The sequence below is a fragment of the Coenobita brevimanus genome, chromosome 72, assembly GCF_032717465.1.
Source record: "Coenobita brevimanus isolate Jiangsu-jjx chromosome 72, ASM3271746v2, whole genome shotgun sequence".
NCBI classification, from domain to species: Eukaryota; Metazoa; Arthropoda; class Malacostraca; order Decapoda; family Coenobitidae; genus Coenobita; species Coenobita brevimanus.
The window spans coordinates 40,413,355-40,429,675 of record NC_137025.1 but is presented as its reverse complement, the minus strand read 5'-3'; the positions used below and the strand labels follow the sequence as shown (position 1 = coordinate 40,429,675).

Genomic DNA, 16,321 nt, shown 5'->3' with positions numbered 1-16,321 from the left:
GCAGTCCACCATCCTCTTTTGGGGGGACAGAAAGGGAAATGAGGGACGTTTCTATGACCGCACAGTGGAGTCACCCGTTCATTTCGGTGCCGCCACGTGAAGGCGCCCCTCTCCAGCATCTCTTCAACCTCGTAAATGTAACTGGAGCTAAGACGAGATGATTTATGCAGATGAGAGAAAACTTAGCTGCCAAAGGGTTAGGGGTTATAAATTCTACTGGCTGTCTATGTATGCTTGGGGATTTTTATGTATTCTTTGGGCTTCTTGGGTGTTCTAAGGGGTTCATATGTATTGTTTGGGTTTCATATGTATTCTAGGGGTTTCATATGTATTATAGGGGCTTCATATGTATTCTTAGGGCTTCGTATTTGTTCTAAGGGTTTCGTATGTATTTCATGGGGTTCTAATGCATTTCAAGGGTTTCATATTTATTAAAAGGCTTCATATGCATTCTAAGGGCTTTATATATTTTACGGGGTTCATATGGATTTTAAGGGATTCATAGTTATTAAAGGGCTTCCTATGCAATCTAAGGGCTTCTTTTGAGGGCTTCATATGGTTTCACTTAAAAGGGCTTCATTCTATGGATTTGTGTACATTGTCAGTGGCAGCCGTGGGTGAAGGTGATAGAGGGGCAGGACGGAAACATCAGCATCAAAGGACCCATGGCCAATCTGCTCACCATCCTCGCTGACAAGTTGAATATTAGGTGAGTTTAAGCTGACATCAGTAATAATAATAATAATCTATCCATCCATCCATCATCCAATCCTACGTTGCCCCACGAGAAGCGTAGGAGCCCGGGGCTAGGCACGTTGGTCCTGACATTTAAGATGAGAGTGACCAGCCTCACTCATTCCTGAGTGGCGTTAGGTGAGCAATAAACCCCAACCATCCCTTGGACATAAACCTTCACCGGCTCAATCTGCTTGAAGCGCCGTAATTGCCCACTAAATCACCAGGCGCCAAAATTTGGTTATATGGTTACCACGCATTGTCTTGTAACTCAGTGTAGAGTCACCCACAGGCAGAAGGAAGAGGAAAGAATGAAGGAAAGAAAGGCAGAAGAGGGAGAGTAAAGTCACTCGTAGGCAGAAGGACAAGGAATGCATAAAGGAAAGACAGAAGAGGATAGAAGAAAAGAAGGATAGAGGAGAGAAAAGGGCAAACACCCGAGAGCAGCATTACATCGAGTGAGTGGATGGTGAGCGCCCCTACCTACCACTATAATAATAATAATAATAATAATAATAATAATAATAATAATAATAATAACGATACTAGTAATATAATAATAATAATAGTAATAATAATAATAATAATAATAATAATAATAATAATAATAATAATAGATACTAGTATTATAATAATAATAGTAGTAATAATAATAATAAAACCATTTATCCATCATTTTCCGCAACTCACCCTGCACCTTTGCACTAGACTCATCCTTCGCCCGCATGCGAGCCAATGTGTGTGTGTGTGTGTGTGTGTGTGTGTGTGTGTGTGTGTGTGTGATATAACTCTTTCTTGGGTATTTGATGGATTTGAATGAAATTTTTCAGTTAAGTTTGGCTGGGAAAGTTTTCCACTATATACAATTTTGCATCCATGATTTTTAGGGGGAGGGAACGTCTGTTCTCAGCACCAAATAGACTCTCATACGTAATGCGATAATTAAGGAGCGTGTTCCTCCGCAATGGTTCTGGGGAGGAGGGGGTTAACCCCTTCCCAAAAATAAAAACTACCAGAAATAGGAGAAAGATTTTAATAGTGTCTTAGGTAAGTTCGTCTGGTTACTCCGAAGGAATTCCATTATATACATTTTTTCAACCATGATTATAGGGAGTCAGCCTCACTCCCCACCAAATTCAACATTCTCAGAAATAATAAAATGAGAGCAGATATGGCACTGATATTTTAGTACATATTGTACAACGGACTCTCGTCCGTAATATTATATTTAGGAAGGGTGACCCCCTAGTGATTCTTTTGGTGGACATCCTCCCAAATATAATACTTAGAAGAAATTGGCGATTATGAGCACATGGACGGCAAAGAAGACGGAACACATATCACAGGGGTGGGTATGTTTCCATGTTTTCTCTGAATGCACGGAAGAAAACTGCACATGTATTTTATTATTATTATTATTATTAGTCTCAACCTATTACATGGGTAGAGACGATTTTTTTGTTGGTATTTTTATTATTCCGGCCTCAGAGTCTCGCAACGATCCCAGGAGAGCTGGAGCCTGCATGAGGAATCTGAAGGGCCCAAGTTATGTGCCCTGGCATGTGCCTTTGCTGAGAGAAAAAAAAAATCCAAATCCTTTCTGCGCAGCAGAAGGGCATGCCATAAAGTGTCATACCAGCATTATGTTGTGAATGAGATTAGGTGGTCCTGTCTACCGGAGATTTCAGCGAGACCTAAGCCAGTAATCTAAAAATGGAACTTGGAGGGCCGATTCCTGAGAGTTTATTTCGTTTTATTTAAAGAAATTCCTAATCTCCCCAGTGGGGTCAAAGTCATTGTAAGAAACAGTAGGTGGAGACCAGCGACTGTCCACAGGACAGTTACATTCTAGCTCTTCTTCTTCTTAATATTATTATTCTTATACTTCTTCTTCTTCTTATTATTATTATAATTATCATCATTATTATTATAATTATTATTATAATGATAAGTATTATTATTATTATTATTATTATTAGTGAAGTTAGCAGGGGAGTGAAAGATAATAATGGTAGATTACTATTGGAGGAGAAAAAGTGAGCAGATGGAGAGAAGACTTTAAGGAATTGTTGAACATAGAGGATGGAAGTAATGCGAGCATAAGTGGCTGGGGAATGGCTGGGAGAAGGAGGGAGGTGAGAAGACAGGAAGAAATCAGTAGGATAGAAGTTGTGGAAGCAATGAAGAAAGTTGAATTGGGGAAAGCCCCAGGAACTGATGGAGTGTGTGGTGAAATGCTGAAGCATGGGGGGTGAGATAGTAGTAGAATGGATGTGGAAGATGTGCAGATTGGCCTGGGAGGAAGGTAGAGTCCCGGAGGATTGGGAGTCGGGTATAATTATTCCCTTGTACAAAGGAAAAGGGGAAAAAGAAGGGTGTGGTAATCATAGGGGCATTTGCCTTCTTAGTATAATAGGAAAAGTGTATGGTAGGATACTTACTGACAGAGTTAGAGAAAAAACAGAGGAATTAGTTGGAGAAGAACAGGGAGGCTTTAGGAAGGGAAGAGGTTGTGTAGATCAGATATTCATTCTTAGATCTTTAGTGGAAAAGTTTCTAGAGAAGGGAAAGAAGTTGTATGCGGCTTTCATGGATTTGGAGAAAGCATATGACAGGGTGGATAGACAAGGATTGTGGAAAGTATTAAGAATATATGGAGTAGATGGGAAGTTGTTGAATGCTGTGAAGAGTATGTACGATGGTGCTAAGGCTGCAGTGCGTGTGGATGGTGAACTGAGTGAATTTTTCTCTTTGAAGGTTGGGTTGAAACAGGATGTGTCATGTCTCCATGGTTGTTCAATCTGTACATGGATGGGGTAATAAAAGAGGTACAAGGTAGGGTAGTGGATGTTGGAATGACCCTGGTGAGAGAGGGTAGTGTTTGGAAACTCCCTGTACTGTTGTTTGCAGATGATACTGTGTTGTTGAGTGAAGACGAAGGAGAGCTGCAAGGCTTGGTGGATGAGTTTGGGAGTGTAAGAAACGGAATCTAAAGGTGAATGTAGGGAAGAGTAAAGTGATGGTCTTTGAGAGAGGTGAAGTCAATGCATGTACAGCGAGGTTGGATGGTGAGGAATTGGGAAATGTGAGTACGTTTAAGTACTTGGGTAGTGTGATGAGTAAGGATTTGGAGGGTGAAGTGCTTGAAAGGGTACAGCAGGGAAGGAAGGTTGCTGGTTCCTTGAAAGCAGTGATAAGAAGCAGGGGAGTGAGCATGGAAGTGAAAAAGTTACTACATGACGGTATTGTGATACCAATTCTAACGCATGGAAGTGAAACTTGGACGTTGCTGGAAGGACACAAGTCAAGAGTGAGAGCAGTGGAAATGAGTTATTTAAGAGGAGCCTGTGGAGTCACATGGAGAGACAGGCTGACAAATGAGGATATAAATGAGCATTGTGGTGTGGATGTGATAGGAAGTGTTAGGAGGAATACACTGAGGTGGTTTGGCCATGTGGAGAGGATGGAGGGTGAAAGACTGACGAAGAGAGTGTATGTGAGTGAGGCGAAGGGGGGAAGAGGGAAGGGGAGGCCGAGGATGAGATGGAGGGATGGGGTGGAGAGGTATATGAGAGAGGGGGGTGTGAGTTGGGAGCGGGACAGTGAAATGGCGGGGAACAGGGCGACGTGGAGGCGATTTGTTTGTGGCCACCCCGAACTGGACTGAGGCGTCTGGCAATAGATAGATAGATTACTACTACTGCTGCTGCTGCTGCTGCTGCTGCTGCTGCTGCTGCTGCTGCTACTGCTGCTGCTACTACTACTGCTACTTTTTTTTTTTTTTTTTTTTAATCACCTCCATCCATTGGTGAATTACACTGTGAAGATCAAAACCAACGTTGCTAATACAGTTCACCATTTGGAGTTGTAATGTGAAGGTTAACACTAACCCTCATATTACAATCCGTTGGCCCCAAGCACGCCAACGGCTGTGGTTACCAACCATCTACTATTACTATTATTACTTTATTTTATATTTATTGATATTACAGTGTAAATAAAGACATTAAACTATTGGAGTCGCTGGTCTATGCGACTCTCAACCACTGTAGCTTCATAATCCGTACCCGCCAGGGAGACAGGCCTGGGGGCTGATGATCTTGTGTCCCTGAGACATAGCAGAGCAGACCTCACGAGGGAGATTGAGAGTCAACATCTCATCCAGGCCATAACAGAACTCTACGGTTGACGTTTCTTCTCAGAAAGAACCTCTGCCTGTCTCGAGTAAGATCTCACTGCCTCTGGACTCATCCCACCTGATGTCGTGAACACAAGGGGAGTGAATCAACATTGTCCACATGTTGGATCCTTTCTTGATAATTTTTATTTTTTTCTTGTTCATTCCTTTTGTGTGCAGCTTCGAGAGACAGTTCGCGATGACATGCTGCCATGGGATCGAATATCCTGATGTCGAAGAAAGCCCTCTGCCCACGTGTCCAGAAACCTTGAGCACTGACATCCACTCTTGCATCATCTGATGTGCTTGCTGTTCTGTGGGTGAAGTGCTCGCCATCCAGGGGTAGCAGAGCTGGGTCAGTCGTGACATCATGGCATATTTCCTGCAGCATTTTGGCAGTGAGGTCGCGTACTTCATCGTGTCGGATGCAAACAAAGCCTCCCTTCTTGCATACCATTGCATGGTTTGCATCAAAAGCAGTGCCACAGGCACAGTGTTGAGGTAGGTTCTCTATTGGCCACCCATATCTCAAGGCTATGGCGTCAATAAATTCTTGTTTGTTGAAGTGGAAGCCTTTTGCCTTGAGAGGCAGGGTTGTCAGCCAGTTTGAGGCCCCAGCTTCCTGTGCAATTTCAACTCTTCTACACTGGTCTGGAGTTAGATGTTCGATTATGTGCTGCAGCTGGTCTTTTTGTCTTGCTTCACGCTCCTTGCTTATCTGTGTCTTTATGTCTTTCTGCCTTTGGTGGTCGATTTCACTCGTCTCAACCTGGGCGCAGATCTTCTGTGACAAGGATTCGGTGAGCCTGAGTGAATTTCTGTGTTCGTAGCTTGCCACGGCTACTGGATTTATAATGCCAAGGCCTCCCATCCTGGGTGGTATTGCTAGAAGGTCCCTCTCTTCTTGTGTGGGGATGTGGCCATTGGTTAGAGATGGGAGGAATGAATCCCTGATTGCATCCTCCAGTGGTCTGAGCAGCAACTCGATGTCTGGTATGGTCCTCATCACGAAGGTCCACTTGTGCTTTACACCATATGAAAATGCACTGTATGCTGCATAGGGTTCTGTTTTTGCATGGCTGGATAGTGTATGAATTTCTTCTACCCATGTCTCTACCTTATCACTCACACACTCTACTACTACTACTACTACTATTACTACTACTACCCCTACTAATGCTACTACCACCACACCACCACCACCAACACCACTACTACTACTACTACTACTGTTGCTACTACTACTACCTACAACCGCTATTACTACTACTACTTATACTGTACTACTACTATTTCTACTGCTTCTAGTACTACTACTATTGCTGTTACTAAAATCTGTTATCTTCATTTTCTATCACTATCATCAGTACCATCATCGTGAATATGTTTACAGTCATTTGCATCTTATCTCTTTTTCCCATTATTCTGAACTGGATGTACAAAGTGGAGAAAGAAGAGAGTAAAATACAAAAATGAAGCGAAACTATGACTCGAGTACCATGTGATAAACCATACATCCAATTACGCTTCATTCAAGCCTTCAGTATTCTTGCTCACGCCCATAGATTAAGTCATCCATGTATACGTGCTTGACTAAATCATTCACGTTGTTTGGTATTTTTTTTTTTTTTTTTTTAGTCGACTTCCAAGGAAAAAGGAGGTTCGACGCTTATTATGCACAACTGAATACATGCTTCATCTTTTTAGTCTTTTTTAAAATACTATTTTGACTCTAACGTGGAAAAGATCTTCGTCCTATTGTAGCTAATTTTACTTTGCTTAGTACCAGAAAAAGACAATACTGCATCTCTACATCCTTTTCATAGCACTTCGTCGTGGATAACAACATATAATGTTATTCTATTGTTACAATTCAACATTCTAGTTGGAGAGATGGCAATTTTAAGCTAAGTCAGAGTAAAAACGGCTAGCATACAGTTCACAAAGCATGGCCATTGATGTAGCAATAAATAAATAAATAGATAAACAAGTAAATAAAGATGTAATACTGAGGCAAACAGAGAGAGAGAGAGAGAGAGGCTGATGGGAGTCAGTAAGAGGAGGAGAGATAATGAGAAGAAAAGCCCTTGACTCGAACCTGTTGAGAATAGTTGTATGTGGGGATCCCCTTCGCTCCACACATGTGAGCTGTACTCTACACACGGACGAATAAAACCCATGTATAAAGTCAACAGCTGTGCAGTGATAAACAGGGGTAGGCGGTGGCTGAATCGGTAGAGAGGCGGCCTGCAGTCCTAATGGACCCAGGATCGAATCCAGGCTGGGGCAGGGAACAGTTAACGGATTTGAATTTCCTAAAAGCAGACTTTTCTGATCTACCAGATGACCCGCCGACATGTCGTAAGAATACCTCCGCTAATACCAATGAACCAGTCCTGTATGAGACAGCCCTAGCATGTATTCAATATGGACGGTGGGTGTTAGTGCCGAAGTGGTGGCATGTGGAAGGTGTAGGAGGACTACTAGGCCTTGGGATAGGTCTCTGCCCCGAGAAATAGGCCCTGAACCCTTTGCCCAGAGTCAAAAAAAAAAAAAAAAAAAAAAAAAAAAAAAAGGAATGGAATCGGCTTAGCACACCTAATCTCTTGGAAGCAGATTTTGCAAGAGAGGAAATAAAATTATGATCTTTCCCTTATAAATCCTGAAAGTGGTGGTCACATTTTCTCTGCTACTCCATAAAACAACTGTTGAATATAATCCAGTAAGACTCATAAGGCTGAAAAGCAAAAATCGCTAGAAACGTGATCAAACAGAAACCTCAAAGTCTAAATGTGGGACATTTTAAGAGACATCATCTTTAAGCACATCTACTCTTAGTGGGCTATTTCATAGATAACGGGATTTTTTTTTTCTAATCGCTAGCAACAACTTTTCCCGAAGAATAAAAAGCAAGCTGTATATTAATATCATACACAGTAATGAAATTGGAGATTTTTCAGAACTGTTACATTTTGTGCCAGCAAAAGTGGTGCAGGCACTTAGAAATGAAGTTATGTTTACATTTTCCCCACCGTTTTGTATGGTCACTATGTGCTTGGGTGAAAAGAAAAATCATGCCATCAGCAATGGAACCTAAAGAAATCATATGATGCAAATAATGTGGAAGACAGAGAGATTGAAAGTGAAATAACTGCAAAGGAAATAGCGTTATCCCCATTCCACAGCTTGAACGAGGACTGGGCAAGGCGCGCTGTTTTTCCAGAAGGAAGAGGAGAAGTAGGAGGATCAAAAAAAAAAAAAAAAAAAATGCCTTTGCAACCTGGAGCACTACAGAAAAACTTTATGGTTATCTAAGGTATTAATCAGTTTTCCCAGTTGAGTTTCATAGTCTCCTGCAGTGGAGTGGTCTGCTCAGTTTTTCTGTGGTCTTTTTAAACATTTTTTTTTTTTTTTTTACATACGTTATATCATGCTAATGGTAAATTTTCTTTTTAAGTTACACGTTTATACTCTACAACGTTTTCAAAGAGAAAAAAGGAATTCAGATGTTTATACTGTAAGTAGTTACCTCATAATGAAATTTAGAAGATAATTAGTTAACTGTGTTCTGGAGCATCAGCAACTGCAAACGATATCATTTGATGTAGCCTACTAGTTATAGTTTTGTACTGTACGTAACCTGCTAATTATATTATGAAATGAATATCGATAGAGAGGAGAATCAGATGGATTGACAATATACAGAAATGAGACAATAGGCTACAATCAGTAGGCTAACAGAATTATAGCCTGGTAAAGATATGCAGTACATGGCCCATTTCATATGGTAATATAAAAAAAAACACACACACACATACACAACTGCACAGTGTTTTAACAGAATCTTCATCCTCTTCTTGTGCCACATGACTCTGAAATATAAAAACCAAGAATCTCATTATCATCATCATTTGAAGGCACCATATATGACAGTATGCGTTGGCTTTTTACTTTGCTGAATAAAAGTATGAGCTATTTTCAGATATGCCTCATCATCACTATAAATCTTCATTCTATATAAGAATACAAGACACATACAAAGATGGAAAGACTGACCAGTGAAATGTGTGCACATCAATTTCTAACATAAAACACTTACTTGAGGTTTTCGGCACTTCTCTATTCCATCTTTGTCCCTCACGCTCTCATCCTCTGGTTTCCGTTTTTGGCCTCGTGACTTATATGTCCCTCCAAATTTTTTCTTAAGCTCAAGAAATGAGTTTGAAGTTAGAGGCATCCTCAGTAGCTTCATTTTATTCCTTAGAGACTGTCTCCAGCATCTCTGAAATTGGAAATAAATGGTTAGATGCTTCTTAAAAAAAAAAAAAAAAAAAATGCATTCCACAACCTGTAAGATGTTTTCTCCCTCAAAAAGCTTAACATACATTACAAATTAAAAATAAGCTTTCTTAACAACAGTATTATTGCCAATAATGTGCACACACACACACACACACACACACACACACACACACATATATATATATATATATATATATATATATATATATATATATATAGTGCTGTTGTGACTAGGACACTCGGCTCACGAGATATCCTGTACTCAAATTCCTGGAGAGGTGGAAAAATATTTTTGATTGTTGCTTTTCACGCTCTAGGACTTGTTAACACAACAGAGAATAGGTATGGGATACCTATTCTCTGTTGTGTTAACAAGTCCTAGAGCGTGAAAAGCAACAAGCAAAAATGTTTTTCCACCTCTCCAGGAATTTGAGTACAGGATATCTCGTGAGCCGAGTGTCCTAGTCACAACAGCACTATATATATATATATATATATATATATGTGTGTGTGTGTGTGTGTGTGTGTGTGTGTGTGTGTGCACATTATTGGCAATAATACTGTTGTTAAGAAAGCTTGTTTTTAATTTGTAATGTATGTTAAGCTTTTTGAGGGAGAAAACATCTTACAGGTTGTGGAATGCATTTTTTTTTTTTTTTTAAAGAAGCATCTAACCATTTATTTCCAATTTCAGAGATGCTGGAGACTGTCTCTAAGGAATAAAATGAAGCTACTGAGGATGCCTCTAACTTCAAACTCATTTCTTGAGCTTAAGAAAAAATTTGGAGGGACATATAAGTCACGAGGCCAAAAACGGAAACCAGAGGATGAGAGCGTGAGGGACAAAGATGGAATAGAGAAGTGCCGAAAACCTCAAGTAAGTGTTTTATGTTAGAAATTGATGTGCACACATTTCACTGGTCAGTCTTTCCATCTTTGTATGTGTCTTGTATTCTTATATAGAATGAAGATTTATAGTGATGATGAGGCATATCTGAAAATAGCTCATACTTTTATTCAGCAAAGTAAAAAGCCAACACATACTGTCATATATGGTGCCTTCAAATGATGATGATAATGAGATTCTTGGTTTTTATATTTCAGAGTCATGTGGCACAAGAAGAGGATGAAGATTCTGTTAAAACACTGTGCAGTTGTGTATGTGTGTGTGTGTGTGTTTTTTTTTTTTATATTACCATATGAAATGGGCCATGTACTGTATATCTTTACCAGGCTATAATTCAGTTAGCCTACTGATTGTAGCCTATTGTCTCATTTCTGTATATTGTCAATCCATCGATTCTCCTCTCTATCGATATTCATTTCATAATATAATTGGCAGGTTACATACAGTACAAAACTATAACTGGTAGGCTACATCAAGTGATATCGTTTGCAGTTGCTGATGCTCCAGAACACAGTTAACTAATTATCTTCTAAATTTCATTGAGGTAACTACTTACAGTATAAACATCTGAATTCCTTTTTTCTCTTTGAAAACGTTGTAGAGTATAAACGTGTAACTTAAAAAGAAAATTTACCATTAGCATGATATAACGTATGTCAAAAAAAAAAAAAAAAATGTTTAAAAAGACCACAGAAAAACTGAGCAGACCACTCCACTGCAGGAGACTATGAAACTCAACTGGGAAAACTGATTAATACCATAGATAACCATAAAGTTTTTCTGTAGTGCTCCAGGTTGCAAAGGCATTTTTTTTTTTTTTTTTTTAGATCCTCCTACTTCTTCTCCTCTTCCTTCTGGAAAAACAGCGCGCCTTGCCCAGTCCTCGTTCAAGCTGTGGAATGGGGATAATGCTATTTCGTTTGCAGTTATTTCACTTTGAATCTCTCTGTCTCCCACATTATTTGCATCATATGATTTCTTTAGGTTCCATTGCTGATGGCATGATTTTTCTTTTCACCCAAGCACATAGTGACCATACAAAACGGTGGGGAAAATGTAAACATAACTTCATTTCTAAGTGCCTGCACCACTTTTGCTGGCACAAAATGTAACAGTTCTGAAAAATCTCCAATTTCATTACTGTGTATGATATTAATATACAGCTTGCTTTTTATTCTTCGGGAAAAGTTGTTGCTAGCGATTAGAAAAAAAAAATCCCGTTATCTATGAAATAGCCCACTAAGAGTAGATGTGCTTAAAGATGATGTCTCTTAAAATGTCCCACATTTAGACTTTGAGGTTTCTGTTTGATCACGTTTCTAGCGATTTTTGCTTTTCAGCCTTATGAGTCTTACTGGATTATATTCAACAGTTGTTTTATGGAGTAGCAGAGAAAATGTGACCACCACTTTCAGGATTTATAAGGGAAAGATCATAATTTTATTTCCTCTCTTGCAAAATCTGCTTCCAAGAGATTAGGTGTGCTAAGCCGATTCCATTCCTCTTTTTTTTTTTTTTTTTTTTTTTTTTTTGACTCTGGGCAAAGGCTTCAGGGCCTATTTCTCGGGGCAGAGACCTATCCCAAGGCCTAGTAGTCCTCCTACACCTTCCACATGTCACCACTTCGGCACTAACACCCACCGTCCATATTGAATACATGCTAGGGCTGTCTCATACAGGACTGGTGCATTGGTATTAGCGGAGGTATTCTTACGACATGTCGGCGGGTCATCTGGTAGATCAGAAAAGTCTGCTTTTAGGAAATTCAAATCCGTTAACTGTTCCCTGCCCCAGCCTGGATTCGATCCTGGGTCCATTAGGATTGCAGGCCGCCTCTCTACCGATTCAGCCACCGCCTACCCCTGTTTATCACTGCACAGCTGTTGACTTTATACATGGGTTTTATTCGTCCGTGTGTAGAGTACAGCTCACATGTGTGGAGCGAAGGGGATCCCCACATACAACTATTCTCAACAGGTTCGAGTCAAGGGCTTTTCTTCTCATTATCTCTCCTCCTCTTACTGACTCCCATCAGACTCTCTCTCTCTCTCTCTCTCTGTTTGCCTCAGTATTACATCTTTATTTACTTGTTTATCTATTTATTTATTTATTGCTACATCAATGGCCATGCTTTGTGAACTGTATGCTTGCCGTTTTTACTCTGACTTAGCTTAAAATTGCCATCTCTCCAACTAGAATGTTGAATTGTAACAATAGAATAACATTATATGTTGTTATCCACGACGAAGTGCTATGAAAAGGATGTAGAGATGCAGTATTGTCTTTTTCTGGTACTAAGCAAAGTAAAATTAGCTACAATAGGACGAAGATCTTTTCCACGTTAGAGTCAAAATAGTATTTTAAAAAAGACTGAAAAGATGAAGCATGTATTCAGTTGTGCATAATAAGCGTCGAACCTCCTTTTTCCTTGGAAGTCGACTAAAAAAAAAAAAAAGAAAAAAAAAATTACCAAACAACGTGAATGATTTAGTCAAGCACGTATACATGGATGACTTAATCTATGGGCGTGAGCAAGAATACTGAAGGCTTGAATGAAGCGTAATTGGATGTATGGTTTATCACATGGTACTCGAGTCATAGTTTCGCTTCATTTTTGTATTTTACTCTCTTCTTTCTCCACTTTGTACATCCAGTTCAGAATAATGGGAAAAAGAGATAAGATGCAAATGACTGTAAACATATTCACGATGATGGTACTGATGATAGTGATAGAAAATGAAGATAACAGATTTTAGTAACAGCAATAGTAGTAGTACTAGAAGCAGTAGAAATAGTAGTAGTACAGTATAAGTAGTAGTAGTAATAGCGGTTGTAGGTAGTAGTAGTAGCAACAGTAGTAGTAGTAGTAGTAGTGGTGTTGGTGGTGGTGGTGTGGTGGTAGTAGCATTAGTAGGGGTAGTAGTAGTAATAGTAGTAGTAGTAGTAGTAGAGTGTGTGAGTGATAAGGTAGAGACATGGGTAGAAGAAATTCATACACTATCCAGCCATGCAAAAACAGAACCCTATGCAGCATACAGTGCATTTTCATATGGTGTAAAGCACAAGTGGACCTTCGTGATGAGGACCATACCAGACATCGAGTTGCTGCTCAAACCATTGGAGGATGCAATCAGGGATTCATTCTTCCCATCTCTAACCAATGGCCACATCCCCACACAAGAAGAGAGGGACCTTCTAGCACTACCACCCAGGATGGGAGGCCTTGGCATTATAAATCCAGTAGCCGTGGCAAGCTACGAACACAGAAATTCACTCAGGCTCACCGAATCCTTGTCACAGAAGATCTGCGCCCAGGTTGAGACTAGTGAAATCGACCACCAAAGGCAGAAAGACATAAAGACACAGATAAGCAAGGAGCGTGAAGCAAGACAAAAAGACCAGCTGCAGCACATAATCGAACATCTAACACCAGACCAGTGTAGAAGAGTTGAAATTGCACAGGAAGTTGGGGCCTCAAGCTGGCTGACAACCCTGCCTCACAAGGCAAAAGGCTTCCACTTCAACAAACAAGAATTTATTGACGCCATAGCCTTGAGATATGGGTGGCGAATAGAGAACCTACCTCAACACTGTGCCTGTGGCACTGCTTTTGATGCAAACCATGCAATGGTATGCAAGAAGGGAGGCTTTGTTTGCATCCGACACGATGAAGTACGCGACCTCACTGCCAAAATGCTGCAGGAAATATGCCATGATGTCACGATTGAGCCAGCTCTGCTACCCCTGGATGGCGAGCACTTCACCCACAGAACAGCAAACACATCAGATGATGCAAGAGTGGATGTCAGTGCTCAAGGTTTCTGGACACGTGGGCAGAGGGCTTTCTTCAACATCAGGATATTCGATCCCATGGCAGCATGTCATCGCGAACTGTCTCTCGAAGCTGCACACAAAAGGAATGAACAAGAAAAAAATAAAAATTATCAAGAAAGGATCCAACATGTGGACAATGTCGATTCATTCCCTTTGTGTTCACGACATCAGGTGGGATGAGTCCAGAGGCGGTGAGATCTTACTCGAGACAGGCAGAGGTTCTTTCTGAGAAGAAACGTCAACCGTAGAGTTCTGTTATGGCCTGGATGAGATGTTGACTCTCAATCTCCCTAGTGAGGTCTGCTCTGCTATGTCTCAGGGACACAAGATCATCAGCCCCCAGGCCTGTCTCCCTGGCGGGTATGGATTATGAAGCTACAGTGGTTGAGAGTCGCATAGACCAGCGACTCCAATAGTTTAATGTCTTTATTTACACTGTAATATCAATAAATATAAAATAAAGTAATAATAGTAATAGTAGATGATTGGTAACCACAGCCGTTGGCGTGCTTGGGGCCAACGGATTGTAATATGAGGGTTAGTGTTAACCTTCACATTACAACTCCAAATGGTGAACTGTATTAGCAACGTTGGTTTTGATCTTCACAGTGTAATTCACCAATGGATGGAGGTGATTAAAAAAAAAAAAAGAAAAAAAAAGTAGTAGTAGTAGTAGCAGCAGCAGCAGTAGCAGCAGCAGCAGCAGTAGTAGTAGTAGTAGTAATCTATCTATCTATTGCCAGACGCCTCAGTCCAGTTCGGGGTGGCCACAAACAAATCGCCTCCACGTCGCCCTGTTCCCCGCCATTTCACTGCCCCGCTCCCAACTCACACCCCCCTCTCTCATATACCTCTCCACCCCATCCCTCCATCTCATCCTCGGCCTCCCCTTCCCTCTTCCCCCCTCCGCCTCAGTCACATACACTCTCTTCGTCAGTCTTTCACCCTCCATCCTCTCCACATGGCCAAACCACCTCAGTGTATTCCTCCTAACACTTCCTATCACATCCACATCCACACCACAATGCTCATTTATATCCTCATTTGTCAGCCTGTCTCTCCATGTGACTCCACAGGCTCCTCTTAAATAACTCATTTCCACTGCTCTCACTCTTGACTTGTGTCCTTCCAGCAACGTCCAAGTTTCACTTCCATACGTTAGAATTGGTATCACAGTACTGTCATGTAGTGATGGCCAAGGTAGAGCTGCAAAGAAAGTGGTTGAGGAAACGAAGGGGAAGACAGGAGGAAGCAGCTCCTGTGAGAAGAGTGGAGAAATTGCAAGATAATGAGAAAATGACAGAGTATAAGAGCATAGTGGAAGAAAGATTGGGAAGGTATGAGCTAGAGCAGATGGAAGAGGTGGAAGACGTATGTAAGATATTCACGGAAGAGATAGGCGCAGCGTGTGAGGCGGTTTGTGGAGTGAGGAGAAGATGCAAGGGTGTGCAAGGGACAGCATGGTGGAATGATGAGGTGAAACGAGCTGTGGAACAAAAGAAGAAGGCATATAGTGAATGGTTAGCGAGTAGAGGTAGGGGAGAAGATGAGAGAGAGAAGAGAGAGGTATATGTGAGAAGAAGGGAGGTTAAGAGACTGGTGAAGGAGAGCAAGAAGAAAGTGGATGAAGAGTTTGGGAGGAATCTGAGTGTGAAATGGAGGGAGAGTAAGAAATTGTTTTGGAAGGAGGTAAAGAAAGTAAGGCAGTGTGAAAGGGGAAATAGTAGGGGAGTGAAAGATAGGAATAATAGATTGTTGGTGGAGAAGAGAGAGAAATTGAGGAGATGGAAGGAGCACTTTGAGGATTTGTTGAATGTAGAGAGTGAGAGCAATGCGAGTATAAGTGGTTTTGGAATGGCTGGGGAAGAAGAGATGAGAGGAGGGAGGAAGAGATCAGTAGGTCGGAAGCAGTGGAAGGAATGAAGAAGATTAAGTTGGAAAAGGCCCCAGGAATTGATGGAGTGTGTGGTGAAATGCTTAGGTATGGGAGTGAGATTGTTGTGGAGTGGATATGGAAGTTGTGTAGAATGGCTTGGGAAGAGGGAAGGGTTCCAGAGGACTGGAAATCAGGTATAATTGTTCCTTTATACAAAGGAAAAAGGGAGAGAGAAGTATGTGGTAACCATAGGGGTATTTGCTTTCTTAGTGTGACTGGTAAAATATATGGTAGAATACTCATTGATAGGGTTAGGCATATGACAGAGGAGCTAGTTGGAGAAGAACGAGGGGGATTTAGGAAGGGAAAAGGGTGTGCAGATCAGATATTTGTTCTAAGATGTAGTGGAGAAGTATCTAGAGAAGGGAAGGAAAGTGTATGCTGCCTTCATGGACTTGGAGAAAGCTTATGATAGAATAGATAGGCAAGG

At 40.9% G+C, this 16,321-nt stretch overlaps 1 protein-coding gene across 1 annotated transcript in view; it reads left to right on the top strand.

Annotated features, from left to right (window-relative positions):
- The first annotated feature begins 9,953 nt into the window (after positions 1-9,953).
- Positions 9,954-16,321, top strand: part of LOC145407110 (glutamate receptor ionotropic, delta-1-like) — a 58,052-nt gene continuing 51,684 nt past the window's right edge. Inside the window, exons 1-3 of the mRNA XM_080278129.1 lie at positions 9,954-10,091; positions 10,319-10,372; positions 14,275-14,315. Of these exons, the coding sequence (XP_080134255.1) occupies positions 9,954-10,091; positions 10,319-10,372; positions 14,275-14,315 (233 nt within the window). The remainder of the gene's footprint in view (positions 10,092-10,318; positions 10,373-14,274; positions 14,316-16,321) is intronic.